The sequence below is a fragment of the Equus asinus genome, chromosome 20 (genome assembly GCF_041296235.1).
Source record: "Equus asinus isolate D_3611 breed Donkey chromosome 20, EquAss-T2T_v2, whole genome shotgun sequence".
NCBI lineage: Eukaryota > Metazoa > Chordata > Mammalia > Perissodactyla > Equidae > Equus > Equus asinus.
Window position 1 is genome coordinate 13,432,292 of NC_091809.1, and position 15,510 is coordinate 13,447,801.

Genomic DNA, 15,510 nt, shown 5'->3' on the forward strand with positions numbered 1-15,510 from the left:
TGTATTTAAGACCTTTATAAAGATTTTCTAATGGTACACGATTTGCTGTGCACAGTAAGTGAGGGCATCTGCGTGAAGGCCTTCCAACATTGCTTACTGGCATAGTGTTTCCTCCTGTGAGAGTTCGCGTGTGTTTCTTTAAGTATAGGGGACTACCAAAGGCTTCCCCACCCTGCTTACATTCAGTTTCTCCGCAGTGTGTATTCTCACATGTCTCTGTAAGGATGAGAGCCGACTGAAGGCTTTCCCACACTCCTTACATTCATGCGGTTTCTCTCTGCTGTGAGTTCCCAAATGTCCTCGAAAAGATGAGGACCAACTGAAAGCTTTCCCACACTGCTGACATACGTAGGGTTTCTCTCCAGTGTGAATCCGTACGTGTGTTCTAAAGTAGGAAGGACTGCTGAAGGCTTTCCCACATTGGTTACACGCGTACGGTTTCTCTCCAGTGTGAGTTCGCAAGTGTCCCTTAAAGGACGAGGGAGAACTGAAGGATTTTCCACATTGTTTACACTCATACGGCTTTTCTCCAGAGTGTGTTCTCACGTGAATCCTAAGGTCTGAGGGCCAACTGTAGGCCTTCCCACATTCTGCACATTTATAGGCTTTCTCTCCGGTGTGCATCCTTGCGTGTATGATCAGGTAAAAAGAATGAAGGAAGGCTTTTCCACATTCCTTACACTCGTAGGCTTTCTCGGCGCTGTGAACCCTCGCATGTTTCCTAAGAGAGGACGAAGAAGGGAAGGATTTCTCACATTCTTTACAAGCGTAAGGTTTCTCCACAGTATGGGTTTCTCTGTGTGTCCAAAGGTTTGAGGGAGATCTGAAGGTCTTCCCACATTTTCCACATTCATACGGCTTCTCTCCAGTGTGAGTTCTTACATGGACTCTGAGTTTGGAGAAGTACATAAAGGCTTTTCCACACTCTTTACATGCGTAGGGTTTCTCTTCAGTGTGAGCTCTCATGTGTGCCCTAAAGGATGAGTAACAGAGAAAAGTTCTCCCACACTCCTTACATTGATAGGGTTTTTGTCCACATTGAGGCGATGCTATGGGACTCTGCAGGGATGAAGTATCCAGGATGGCTTTTTCAAATTTATTGTATTCATCGCATTTTACTCCAGTAGAAAGTCTCTTATGCACAATAAGATTTGGAATCTGGTTGGTTTCTCCACATTGATTACTTTCCTTAGTTTCCAAGGGTATCTCTACCACGTGACATCTGTTAAAAATAGGGATCATGTTATCAATGATTTATTAGTGATTCACCGATATCTTTTAATGATTAATATTATTACATTGTTACCATTTTCAGTGAATGGGTATGTCTTCTGCCCTGTTAGAATTGTGTCCAAGTGGTGTAAGCTGAATGCTGGCAGAGGGCTCAATCCCAGGCATCATTTCAGTGTTTTATATATACGGGATTTTGTTTCCTGACAACTGTTTACAACTGAACTGAGCCTCTAACAGTTAACATCTGCATCACTTTTATAAAATGGTCTCGTGAAAATTCTCTGTGAATACCTAATATCTGTCTCATATGTACACATACATGCACACACTTACACATCCACGTCGTGGCACTCTCGTCCTCTCCTGAGACCTGCTGTCTCTCACGTGTATGTCACTCACCTCAAGTGTGTTCCCTGGTTCTTGTGCTGATCTTCGACGCCATGGCATTTCCAGTTTTCTCCTAAAATGAAGAACCAGGAATCATTTCTTCTGAATCTTACTCTATTCTGTTCATTTCGTATTTCTTCCCCAAACGTAACACTGTAGAAGATTTGACCCATTGATTTTATGTTGAGCGTCATAATATGAAAAATAGTAACAAAATTACTTTCCTTGGAAAGAACTGGTGGGATGAAGACAAGGAAAGAAGTAGGGAACATGTACATATTTTTTCAAATAGTGATCCCAAAAGTCTACAGATTTCATAAGGAAGAATGCACTCTTGGGCACAAAAAGACTTTGAGGAGTTTGGCTGTTTCAGGACTTTAACAATAATGAGGACAAGAAGGTCAAAACGGTGGGTGATTTACTGGAAATACTTCCATGAAGACTGAGCCTTATGGTGACATAAACACCCTGTTATCAGGAAAGCAACATGGGAAAGAAACGGACAAAATGCACATGCCAGAACACTAACTTTAAAACAGGAAATATGGAAAGGCTTTCAATGTGGACAAGGACATTTGTGAGGATGGATGAAAAATCAAGAAAAGGAAGCAAGAGTATCCGGCAAAATTCAACTTCCTCAGGAAGAGGAGTAATTGAGTTTTTAAATTAATATTTCCAAATGTAATGCTCCTTGATAGGGGCTGTTCCTCTTAAGCACAGAATTATAACCCTTAACAAGACAAAGCATTTAAGAGAGACAGTAGTAGGTTTCATACATACATGAAAAAGCTATTAGACCATATGCTCCATAGTGATGTCCCATGTCTGTCTTAGTCAGTAGTAAATTCCCATTGTTCAGCCCAACTTTTAGAACAAGCTCAGTAGCTAAGGAATATTTGTGCCCTAGAGAGTAAGGGAAGGAACGAAGCCAGCCTTACCTACTGAGGCCAGGTTCCTGAAGGTCTCCAGCATCACGTCTCTGTAGAGGTTCCTCTGAGCACCATCCAGCAGAGCCCACTCCTCCGGGGTGAAGTTCACAGCCACATCCTCAAAGACCAGTGAGTCCTAGAACATCCAACAAATTTTGGGTCAACAAAGTACCATTCTCCCCCAGCGTGTGCAGGAGGAAGACGTAGGCTGACAGCACTGAGGAACTGGGATGTGATTCACAGCAAGTTCACACATGGTTCTGCCGACTCCCATCCAATCCAGGGCTCAGTCATCAGATCCCATCCCTTCTATCCTATTCAGCACTCACTTCCTCAGTGATCCCAGCCAGCCTCAGAGACTTAACAGCATCTCCAATGAACTCATCTCTCTACAGTTTGACTGTGACAACATCCACTGCTCCTCTCCATCTGAAGCATCCAGGACAGTCCGCAATACATTGGAGAAATGAAAGAAATACTATACAGATCTTCCTTAACTTATAAGGGGATTACATCCTGATAAACCCATTGTTAAGTTGAAAATATAAGTCAAAAATGCATTTAATACACCTAACCTACTGAACATCACAGCTTAGCCCAGCCCACCTTACACGTGCTCAGAACACTTACATTAGCCAACAGTTGGGCAAAATCATCTCACACAGGGCCTATTTTATAATCAAGTGTTGAACATCTCATGTAATTTATTGAACACTGTACTAAAAGTGAGAAACAGAATGGTTCTAAGTGTATCGCTTGTTCACTCTCACGATCACGGAGCTGACTGAGAGCTGCCACTATCCAGCATTGCAGGAGAGCATCGCACCACATACTGCTAGCCTGCAAAAAGATCAAAATTCAAAATCCAAAGTATGGTTTCTACTGCATGCATAACATTTTCACACCATCGTAAAGTTGAAAAACCCTAAGTCGAATCATCATGAGTTGGGGACCGTCTGTACAAATAAAACAATTATTGCCTCTTGAAAAACATCAATTCCATGTGAGGAAAATTATTTCATCTCCTTTATTGTTCACGACAGGCCTCAGCATGACATGAAGCAAAGGTAAGCCCTGGATGAGGTGTTAATGGATAACAACATGCTGAGGGCCTGGGAGCGTCTCCTGTCTTTCCCGTCACCCACAACTTGATTCTCAAGAGGCCTGGTTATGCCCAATCTTCCCCCCAGGCACGAGGATGGATATACCTCCCTGAAGAGCTCCAATGCATTATAAACGGGCAGGTCCACCTGGTGAAATACGAATATTCTTTGTGAGAAGCATTGATGTTTACTTATCTCTTATTTTCCTATAAAACAGCAACTCTTTCTCTCCCTCCATCCTCTCCAAGAAACAGTGTATTGACAAATTGGAGCTCAGGCAAGAGAAAGGAAGTGTAAGACTGCAGACCTCAGCACAATGCCTGCGTTCAGGGGCCTGGGTGCTGAGAACCACCAATTATGGGTGAAAGCTCCCCCTCAACACACACAAAGACTGAGGTCACAAGATGCCAGAACAGCCTTGTCTTGCCCAGAAAAGAGTGCCCTGGTCCTTCCTGCCTGTGAAGAGGTGGTTATGAGTCCCGCTGGAGAAGGGAACTGACTCAAGTCCAGAAGGGCTTGGCTGTGAATTGCCAAGACCATAAAATGCATGAAAGGACCGGGCAGCACCGTCCTCCAAAAGAACGTGTACTCCCACTCTTTGAAAATCCAGAGGCCCTGACTTAATCACCAGCCTCCTGGGGGCTCTACACACAATAATCGTTTCTGCCCCACCTCGGCATGCACACCAGCATAACTGCCCAGCTCCTGAGCATGGCTCTGATGGCCTGCAGTCCCCAGAAAGCCTGGCCTTTGAGAAGTACATCATTCCATCAGCTTCCACACGCAGAGGTGGGAATACAGGCTGCCACACCCAAAGGCAGGTGCTGCAACCTGTACAACAAACAGCTGCAGCACTGGAAAGCTCCAGAACTGGACCGCTCTTCTCATAAGGTGAGTAGTAAAGCCAGCTGCCTCGAGCATCTCTAATTACGCTGGGTACACTGCTATCTGGTGTCGTCTCACAACAAACTTCTAGCCCCAGAGGCATTCAACCAACTCCTCCACTGCTGTGTCAGGTGACATTTTAAAGCCACCAAAACCCCTAACAGTCTCACAACAATAATAATAATAAAATGCTATTTTTATTAAAAATTTATTTAAAATAAGACAAACACCCATGATGTGTGAAATAGTTTGCACACACTGGCTCATTTATTTCTCATAATAAATGTCCTAAGTTGACAGCATTACAGTCAGTACAGAGCAGAGGAGACTTAGAGGACAGAGTCAATTAATGACACACTCAGTGTTACCCAGTTAGAATGTTCTAAGTCAGCTTTCCTTCAAAGCCTCGCTCCTGGACAGACAGACACCTTACAGTCTGGTCATGGCGATGAGTCTTCAACATGAGTGACGTGATCCAGAGAGGTCAGTAAGCTTTGTCTAGAAAGGTCAGACAGGACATTGTCCAGGCTTTTCTGGCCACGTGGTCTTCGTTCAGGTGCTCAGCGTGCTCAGCTCTGCCTTTGTAGCACAAAAGCAGCCACAGACAACACAGAAAGGAATGGACGTGGCTGTGTGTCAATAAAACTTTATACATAAATAGATAGCAGCTTTGGCCTGTGGGCTGTAATTTTCCAACCTCTGATCTAGAGCAGTGCCACCAAATAGGACGACAATACAGACAACATACCTAATTTTGAATTTTCTTGTAGCCACTTTAAAAAACTCAAAGTATTAAAATTAATTAATTTCTTTTTAAAGATTTTATTTTTTGTTTTTCTCCCCAAAGCCCCACAGTACATAGTTGTATGTATTTTTAGTTGTGGGTCCTTCTAGTTGTGGCATGTGGGATGCCGCCTCAGCATGGCCTGATGAGTGATGGTGCCATGTCTGCGCCCAGGATCCGAACCGGTGAAACCCCAGGCCGCCAAAGCAGAGCGTGCAAAGCCAACCACTCAGCCACAGGGCCGGCCCCTGAAGTTAATTTTAATAGTATGTTTTATTTTGTCCACTAAATACAAATATCACTTCAATAAGTAATGAACATAAAATAATTACTGAGATATTTTTACATCATACTAAGTGCTACAAATCTGGTATGAATTTCACACCTACAGCCCGACTCGGTTTTGACAGCTATTTCAAGAGCTCAAGAGCCACACATGGCCTGGAGCTACTGTTCCGGACAGTGCAGATCCAGACCCTGCTAAGGACTGTGGAAACCAGAAAACGAAACATCCTCCTCACTTCCCACATCCTTGGGCTCCTTCTTCTGGCAAAGCCCTTTGTCTCAGCCAAGTTGCTTCTCCGTTGCCCATAACTCTGACCCATTTCATGTGCTAAAAATCTATTTAGATGATAGTTCCTACTGTGTGCAGCCACAGAGATACAGCACTTAAGAGAGAAATTCTGAAGCACGTGAGTCTTAAATTCTCATTGGGGAGGACAATAGGTAAAGGAAATATAATCCAGTAGATGGGGTATGTCAGCGCTGTAAATAAAATACAGGACAAGGAAGGCATTTGGAATGAGAAACAGAATGAGCAGATGGAAGTGGCGCAGGGTCAACCCAAGCAGAAAAATAACCCTCTGAGTGACACTGCAACTGGATACCTTGGCCTGGTGGTTTAAAAATGCCACTGCATTTTTCAGCTCTAAGAATAAGAAACAGAATGATTTCACCAAATCTCAGGAAAGGTTTCCATTGCTAGTCAGCTTCACCATGTCCCAGCTGGGAGACACTGGGATCAAAGTGTCCCCAGCCAAGGGCAGAAACACCGTCTGCTCCGGGAAAAGAAGGAAAGAACACCATCGATGGGCTAAAGGTGAACTCAGGAGTGTGGAAGAGAGCAGTAGCATAAATGAAGAAAGGAGGAAGAAATGTGAAGGGCAAAATTAATACAAAAATGAGGCGAAAAATACATCTCTTGAAAACTAATCAAACTGACAAAGCTTTCGCAGTTTTCTTCAAGAAAAACAAAGCATGCGCACGCAAATAAAGTTACGAATGAAGACGCAGGCATAATTAGGGATGTTCTAGGGGTTAAACACGAGGCAAGTGGAATGATCCAAAATTTTTAAATTCTCAGTACTTCCAGAGTATTCAGTTGTTTAAAATATTTTAAAGAAAAAAGGTGTTTTAAAATATTCACACAAAGGAAAGAAAAAAATCCCACATCCCAGAACCATACAACTGAAAAAAAAAATGAAATATGATATCATTAACAAATACAAGTGCAAAATTCTATAAAAAATATTAGTACCCTAATAGAGTAATGAATAATGTGCATAATGTCACCCAAGCTCATTTTACTCCAAGAATGTTTAAAAATTGATCCACAAATTAATACATTTTACCACATTAATAGAAAATCATAATTCATGTTCTTAGATCCGGAACAGTGACGGATATATTACCATCATTAACGGAAATCAAAATTTAATACACCAGAACTAGAAGGAACGTGGCTGACTGGGAAAGACGGTGCATAAAAATACCTACTGCAATGTTAAAGGAAAAATTTTGAAATAGTCAAACAGTTCTCTCCTCAGGAAGACAAGACACGGCGTACCTCATTGTACACGGAACTGGAGGTCCTGGTGAGTCATTAAGGGAAGAAAAAGAAACGAAAGGCAAAATGATCGCAGAAGAAAAAAGCTGAAATACCATTATTGGCAGGTGAGCTTCTGTATGTAAAATTCAAAGAATTTATATATGAATAACTAAAATCTTACTTCCACTTAACAAGGACAGTAGTGACAAGAATCATGCTCCCACATGAATGTACTCCTACGTACCAGTAGCAGAATTTTAAGATAAGTCTAAGGAAGATTTTGTAGAACATTGAAGACAAAAACAATACGACATTGAAAGAAATGAGGGAAGATCGAAATTAGTGGAGAGACAGGCCAAGCCCACGTGCTGGAAAGCTCAGTCCTCTAAGGATGTACATGCGCCCTCGAGCCCACAGACAGGTTCCAGGAAATGTCCACTCATTCCTGGTACTTGAAGGGCTGATTCGAATCCCAGCTTTTCACATTTGAGACACCGCCCCAGGGGCACCAGATCCACCCAGCTCAGGAACGATATCTTGGGTGCATGATGCGTGCCAGACCCTGTCCCCTGTGGCTGCGAGAAACCAATGAGAAATTGTGATCTCCTTTTTTTTTTTTTCATCGCCCATTTTAAAGCTTTATTTCTAGGAAGCGAGGTGAGTTACGCAGTAAGGAAAAACCCGCGGGGACCCGGGACCCCCACGGGAGCAGGGACACAACGCCTGGACCCACCCGGCAGTCGAGGGCGGGGACCCCGGGGGTCGAGGGGAGACCCAGGCCCGCGGCCGGTTCCCGCCGGTTCGAACCAGCCGCTCCGGGTCCCGGCCCGACCCGCGCACTCACCATCTCCGCCCGCTCCGACTCTCCGAGCGTCCTCCCCGCGGCCCCGGCAGGTGACAGCGGCGTGGATGGGACACCTGGAGCTGCGCGGGGCAGGTGCGCGCGGGGACGCGGCCGGACGAGAGCGACGTCCACGCGGTTGCGAGCGCGCCCGCCCCCGGGCCTGATTGGACGGCGCTGCAGCCCTCAACGTCTTGATTGGGCGGTAGTCCAGCCACTCCCCCTCCCAGAGACTCTGACTGGGCAGGGCTATTGGCCTCGACGCCGCTGATTGGGCAATTTGCCCCTCTGCACGCCCTTGTGATGGGCGGGGCCTGACATCACGCGGCCAAGCCGGGCGGAAGTGCCGGTTCTCGGCCTCAGCCCTTACCTGCTCCGCCTCCCCGGATTCGGACCCGCCCGCCCGGGTGGGGGTCCGAGCAGAAGCGGGTTTTGCCCGGCCAGCCCGGCGTCTGCCCCTCCCTCGGCGGCCCCTCCTTGTCCTCCCCCTGGACCGGGAAGTCCTGACTCAGTTTCCCCGCGGAACGCCCCTTCCTGCGGAGCCGGGACAAGATGAGACATGGCGGGTCAGGAGGGCCTGGTGACCTCCGAGGTCAGGGTTCGGCCTGGAGCTTTGCGGACCGCGACCTCTAGAGTTTCCGCACCGACACTGAAAATTGCAATCGTCATGCCTGAATTTTCAGGGGAAACCTATTTTTTCTAGTTTGGTCTCAAAATCTGTTGATTTTTTTAAAAAATTAAGAGCACTTAGATCCGATTCAGATTTGCTTCTTTAAGATTTCATTTATATCATCTGAATGTGTGGTCAGAATTTTTCCTCTCAATGTTTCCGTTTATACTTTGTCCTTCTCTCGGGTATTTTGTTTACAGTGTCTGCACGCGGCACCCCCGCCTGCCCGAGCTTCTGCAGCCGCAGGTCCGCGTGGGTCCGGCACCACCCCCCTAACCCCCCACCCCAGATCCAGTTAATCAGTGGCAAAATCAGTGACCTTTCCCCTGCAGGGTACTCGTCCCTCCTCCTTCCCCCGCGATCGGCGCCTCCTCTTCTGCCCCTTGGTCTTGGTTTCAAGGGCTCTGCCTCCCTCCGCCGTTTCTGGCGCATTCTTTCCTTTTGTTAATCGCTCTCATAGGAGTCTCTGCATTTATACTCATCGTTTTTATATGAGCTCGTGTAGGTGCTTGTTGTCTTGTCTCCCTGACCTCACTGAAGCACCATTCGGAGTGCCCCTATTATTATTACTATCATTCAAGTGCTAAAGTTTCTCTGATCAATTTCAGACAGTGACTGCTAGGCCAGGCTCCTGCTCCCAGAAGGTGTTTGAGAGCCGTACCTGCAGAGGAACCCGCGCCACTAAGACTTCCCCCGAAGGGAACAAGCAAACAATTGTTCTTCATTGCCTTAATCTATAAGATCATGTGAAAAAAACGCAATGATCGATAGAAAGAACAGGACAGAAGAAGGAAATGTGATTGGAGGTGATAGCATTGCCTTCTTGAGAAACTAAACACCAAACAACTGTAAAAATGTTAGAACTGATGACAGTCAATTTACTAGTTATTAAGTATATGCAATAGACATCATAAAATGTATTATTGAACTAAAATGGCACTTTCTGGAAAAATATATAAAATTTTATATAAAATATACATTTTATATAAAAACATATAAAATCATGTGCATTAACATAAGTGCAGGATCCATGTGAGAACCATTACAGGTGTTTCCTGATGAAGGGACCCGAGGTGTCATCTTCATGGACATATAAACAACTTATTGGATTGAAGACAACTTATTGGATTGAAGACAACTCCGTGCAGACGCAGGGCTCTCTAAACACAGCCGTGAAATTTAGAGAAATTCCCAACCAAATTTGCATCAGGAGCTTTGTGCCTCTTGGTAAGATCACTCTGGAAGAATCTCTGAAAGGTAGTGCAAGGAATAGCCAGGCAAATCTTGGAAACGAAGTGGGGGGAAGAACTTTCTGATCAGATCACCAATTAAAATAATTAATGAGTACAAATAATTGAAGTGGCCCCAGAACAAGGAATTATCTGACCCCTAATATCAATAGTGTTTATGTTGAGAAATCCTGGAATGAACACATACGCCCGTGAGAGTTTAAACAGACACAAGAATATAATAAAATATGTGACGCTTTGCAATCTGCAGCCGTCCTTTCTGCTACATCTGAATAAATTCCCAATGGACTAAAGATTTAAACATAAAAAAAAAGACAACATAAAAATGCTGAAGAAAACATCCGTATTCCTGTATACTTAGTGAGTGAAAGTCAGGACAAAGAAAAAAATGTATATAAAATCATGACTAGATTTGAAAAATTAAAAAGTTAAAATGTCGCAAATAATAATACAAGGTGAAAGAAACACCAAGTGGGAAATGTCAGTAGTATTGAGAAAAAGGCAGTATCGTTAATATTTTTAAAGCTGTTATACATCAAAACCAAAATATAAAAATCCATTAAAATGTGCAAAGGCTATGCTCAGAAACCTACAAAATTGTAAACAACATGTGCCTAATAAAGACATGAAAATAGGTTAGCTCTTCAGGCCCAGGATGGATAGTAGGAATAGATGTGCGTATTAACTAGCAAAGTAGCCATTTTGGTTTCCTAACTTGGCTGTTGAAGCCTATTGTTGGGGAAAGGTCAAGGGGATGCTTCTGGAACTGTTCCTTAAGATAGCAAAGCCAAAGGAACACCTAGCTCCTGGAGGAATTTCAGAGATTAGCGTGTACTGCCGTCGAAGTACCTTGCTCTTTCATTACAACCTTCGGTTGTTGGCGAGTTTGGGATATCAGAGTCTTGATGAGGCTGAGATGTTCGTCACAGCTGTATTCCACGTGTGTGTCTTTACTGGTGCAGACAGCCCAGGTTTCCAGCATCTGCTGGGCATCTATCGCTTAGCAAATGCCTTCCACCCGTTCTGCCAGGAGATGCAGTCAGGATTCATTTCCCTTTGTTTGGCAGGCCCCTCGGTGTATTTTCCAGTGTTGTCTTCCTGCTCGATCAACAGTCCTACCTTTGTCCAAATAGAGGACGGAAACACGCGTCGGACAGTGGAAGAGAAATGCAGCGAAAGTTCATGAGCCTGTCACATTACTGAGTTTCCTAGGGGTCGGGCTGTCCGAGAACAGGATGACACGTGGGAGATAAATTACTGCACTTTGTGCCGCTCGCTGAAATTAAGGAGCACCAAAGTTGGTGGGGAGCTTCAGGTTATGGAGGCCACACGTACCATATCTGGGCCTGCTATCTGGGACTCATAGCAGGTGACACATGCGAGTGCCAATTTTGAGTGTGGCCGAGAACCACAACAAGGGCAAATCTGAAACAGCTTCATGTTTCAGTGCAACTGCCCTTCCATTTGGGTTTTATGACACGACGGAACAAATGGTGTGTTGGAGGATGATCTATGGGGTTTCTGGAACCCCAGATAGGGAAATCATAGCCCAGAAACCTGGAACTTGAGCGTAAGGTCACATTCCCTTCTGGTGAAAAATCTTCTCAGTTTGAAAAAGAGCCTGGTTTGCCAGTGGCCCCCAGACTATGAGGCCACCGCATAACAAGGACCCGTGATGAGCGTCCTCAGCTGGGTGTTGTCTGATCCGCTGGACCGTAAACTGGCAAAGTGGGAAAAGGATGTATGTGTCCAGGCCTGAGCTCGTCTGGAAGCACGAGTGGGCTCAGTGAGCCGATGGCTGAAACTCCCTTTGCACCCGCGCGTGTTAACACGCCAGAGGGGTCTCTCCTAAGCCCACACCTGTGGTTTCCTGGGTGTCTTGGGATAAATTCTTGTGTTTCAGTTTCTACTTCCCTTTGTACCCAAGATTTGTGTAACAGAAGGTTTTTACTTTTCCAAGTGGAAAGGCCTTTCTGGTTTTTGTTTTTGTTCACAATTTCTCATTTTTTATATTTATTTTTTGCATTGTGATCTGAGAGTATTTCTACTTTCTGGAAACTGTGGATGTTTTCTTTATGCCTTAATTTATAATCTGTGTTTTGGAATGTGGCACCTGAGACAAATTCATATTGTCTTTTGTCACGGTGTTGCGTTCCATAGATCCATGAACTATATCCTGTTCATAAATGTTTTATCTTTGTCCTGAATTGTGACTTCTAGCATCAACAAGTGTCCTTCATTATCTCATCCAATGGTCTTGTCTTGAATTTTATGTTTTCTCACATCACTATACCCACCCCACCTCTCATTTTTGTTTTCAATTCCCTGATACATCTTTGTACCTCTCGCTCCTTCTTGCCTCCTGAATCACTTCATTTTACACGTGTCTTCTGCCTACCGTCTGTAAGTGCATCTTGTTTTCTGAGCCAGACTGAGAACCTTTTCCTACTTAATGGTGAGTTAGGCCAATTCACACTTGTTAATATGCATGATACATTTGGTCTCATTTTGTCATAACTTTTGTTTTTATTGTGGTAAAACATGATATATAATTGACCATCTGAATCATTTTAAGCGCACAGCTCAGTAGTGTTAAGTACACTCACACTGTCATGCAACCATCCCCTCCATCCATTTCCAGAACTTTCTCATCTTCCCAAACTGAAACTATGTCCACATTAAACACTGACTCCCCACCCCTCCCCCAGCCCCTGGCCCCCCCGTCTACTTTCTGTCTCTGTGGATGTGGCTCCTCTGGGGACCTCCTGTGAGTGGACCACGCAGTGTGTGTCCTTTTCTGTCTGGCTTATCTCCCTCAGCCTAATGTCTTCCAAGCTCATCCATGTTATAGCATCACAATGTCATAACTTTTTTTTAACATTCACTTTATGTTTTAGAATGATTTTAGATATGCAGGAAAAAATGTACAGATAGTACAGATTTCCCATATATCCCACATCTGGTTTCCCCCTGTGATTAATATCTTAGTCTGGTACATTTGTTACAAATAATGAACCAATACTGATGTGTTCTTATTAACTAAATCCTTATAGACTAATGCTGGAGCTCCAGCCTCAGCCATAGGTATTTAACTGGCAAACCAGCTGACACTCTATGAATAACATACATCCAAGGCAGACCATGTGATTTAAAATCTCTTTGTACCAGAACCAGCTCATCACCCTTCTGGGCAAAACCCGGGACCATTGGGAGCTTTTAGACGCAGCCACCCTTACCTGGGGCTTGACTTGGGCCAGTCAGGTCCAAGGATGGTGGTTTCACGATGCCACTGTCACCCTAGCTAGCTGTGCACCTTGATTTCAAGGTATTTGCAAGTCAAGCTCCTAGGCCCAATGTTGCCTTCAGATTCTGCGAGCGGCTCAGCCTCATGACAATATCGCAGAGGCCACAGAAGTGTACTGCACATCCACCCAAGTGGGGAGCCACTTGGAAAGGATATTCCAGCCCCACATTGCCCCAGGCAACGTGGCCTAAGTCCAAGACCTCACTGGAGATGACACCACGCCAACCCCAGACCTCACTGGAGATGACATTGCCTCAGATGACATGGCCCCAGCTCAAGACGCCACCTTCTAACCATACACTGGGAGCCCGAACTACACCAGAGCTGGGAAAGTCTCGCCACCCATGGGAGACCCCAGACACCCTCAGCTCTCCAGCGACTAATCTCACCGTTGAGTTCTGTTTTACAAGGTAGGACCCATCAGACTGGGGTCATTTTCCAGACACTGCAGTTGGCTAGCCCTGCCACCCAACCTTGCTTTGTGACACTTGTCAAATCATGAGTGCTGCCTTCTCTGATTCTACCTTATTCCATGTTAAGCCCAATGGGGACCAAGTCCAATGCCTTCCCAATGCCACCAAGATTCGGGTGGCCGCCAGTACCCCACCTAAAGGGCCATCTGAGACAGGCACCCGTGCCATATGCTCTCCTAGGCAAGCAGAATTCTGTCAGCTGCCCAGTGCTCAAACCACTCCTCCCCCTTCCTCATTATCCACATCCACACCTCACTCTCTCTTATCCTAACAGAGCCTGACCTGCTCGCTCTTCACAGCAAATGAAATCCGAACCCATTGCCAGCCCCGCCGATATTTATGAGATCCAACATACACAACGCTTCACTGAGCCGGGCTCCGGGCTGTGGGGCACTGATTGTTCAGAGCTGTTGGATTTGCCATCAGCCTGCTCCCACATACCCCTCCCCAAACATTTATCCAGGTGATTTCTCTCCCCGAGATGAAAATTATTGGGAAATTAAGATCTCTTCCAGGCGGCCACCTCCCCTGTAACTGGGGCGCCCCCTCATCACAAGTGACCACATAGCACGTATGAGCCACCTAATGGACAACCCACACCCCTGCCATCTGCCCAACAAAACCCACTGCCCTCCTCCACTCTGGATCTTTGATAATTCCCAGTTGCTTATTTTGCAATCTAAAGATAATGCACAGGACTCTATTGTGACCCGACAAAAAATGGCACTTATCCCCTCTCCAAGAGGCGCTTTCCACCACCTCCAAGTCACACACCACATGCGCTCAGGCCTGCCTCAGCCTTTCTGCTTATGGAAAAGTTAGTCCTTCTGCCCCCCACCGCCACACGTCATCGACTTGCCAGGCCCTGTGGAAATGAGCAAAGACCACCCAAGTGAGAACAAGCAGGGGCTACTCATTCAGAGCTTGCTAGAGCAGCGGAGTCGGTCGCTGTCACTCACATTTGTCAGAGACCCAAAGACAGGCAGGAGAGTGGGAAAGATACATGGTGGGAAAAAGGGAAGGCTTTTCATGCCCCGATTGGAGGCTGAAGGCAACTAGCTGGAGGCGGGGCATCCTATGCCATTGGCTGGGGGGACATTCAGCTTTCTGTGGCTTGTCCTAAGTTGGAAGCAGAGACAAAAAAAAGAATCAGTTATTAATCAAGTTCTGGCCATTTGGGGCCAATTGTTCCAGAGCTCGTTCGGCTTCCAGGACTGTGTGCCTGAGATAGAGGTCTGAGCATAGCAGGCTGGCTTCCCGGGCTGGTTCCTCTAGATAATGGGTTGTTTTCTTGGGCTGGTTGCTGTGGGTCAGAGTTCTCTTTTTACACATGGCCTGGCCACTGTCCGTCTGCATATTCAGTGTCGGTTCATGCCTACAATACGGGACTCGACAGCACTTGGGGCTTCCTGGAACAGCCGCGGAGACCCTGATCCTAATGCGACAAGCGAAAACCATTGACGCCAACCTGCAAATGCCCCAAACTCTCATCCCTCCTATTTCTCAAGTGCAACAAATCTTAGGCCTCCTTGGTCAAGCAACCCTGGCATAAACGGTCGTGACAATGGAATGGTCCTTGATTTGCTAATAACCGGTCAAGGACGTGTTGCCATGTGATTGATACTTCTTGTACGTGAAATAACAACACTATAAGGTAGCCACTCTCCCAAAAAGCCTGGATCACGAAATCTTCGTCATCAAAAACTTAACTCCCACCTGAGCACACTTCATAATTTAACCGCGATATTACGAGAGGCCTCTGCCAAAACTGACTTATTCTCCTGGCTAACACCAAATTAGTGGCAGCCTGGATACCAGCCGGC

The 15,510-nt window shown here is 45.6% G+C and overlaps 1 protein-coding gene across 1 annotated transcript; it reads right to left on the bottom strand.

Annotated features, from left to right (window-relative positions):
• LOC106834150 (zinc finger protein 709-like) lies at positions 1–8,152 on the bottom strand. The gene is made up of 4 exons (XM_014845623.3): positions 7,994–8,152; positions 2,559–2,685; positions 1,633–1,693; positions 1–1,222 (listed from the first exon to the last, which is right to left on the bottom strand). The coding sequence occupies exons 1-4, from the start codon at positions 7,994–7,996 to the stop codon at positions 139–141; spliced, it is 1,275 nt and encodes a 424-aa protein (XP_014701109.1). The 5' UTR covers positions 7,997–8,152; the 3' UTR covers positions 1–138.
• Positions 8,153–15,510: the final 7,358 nt, after the last annotated feature.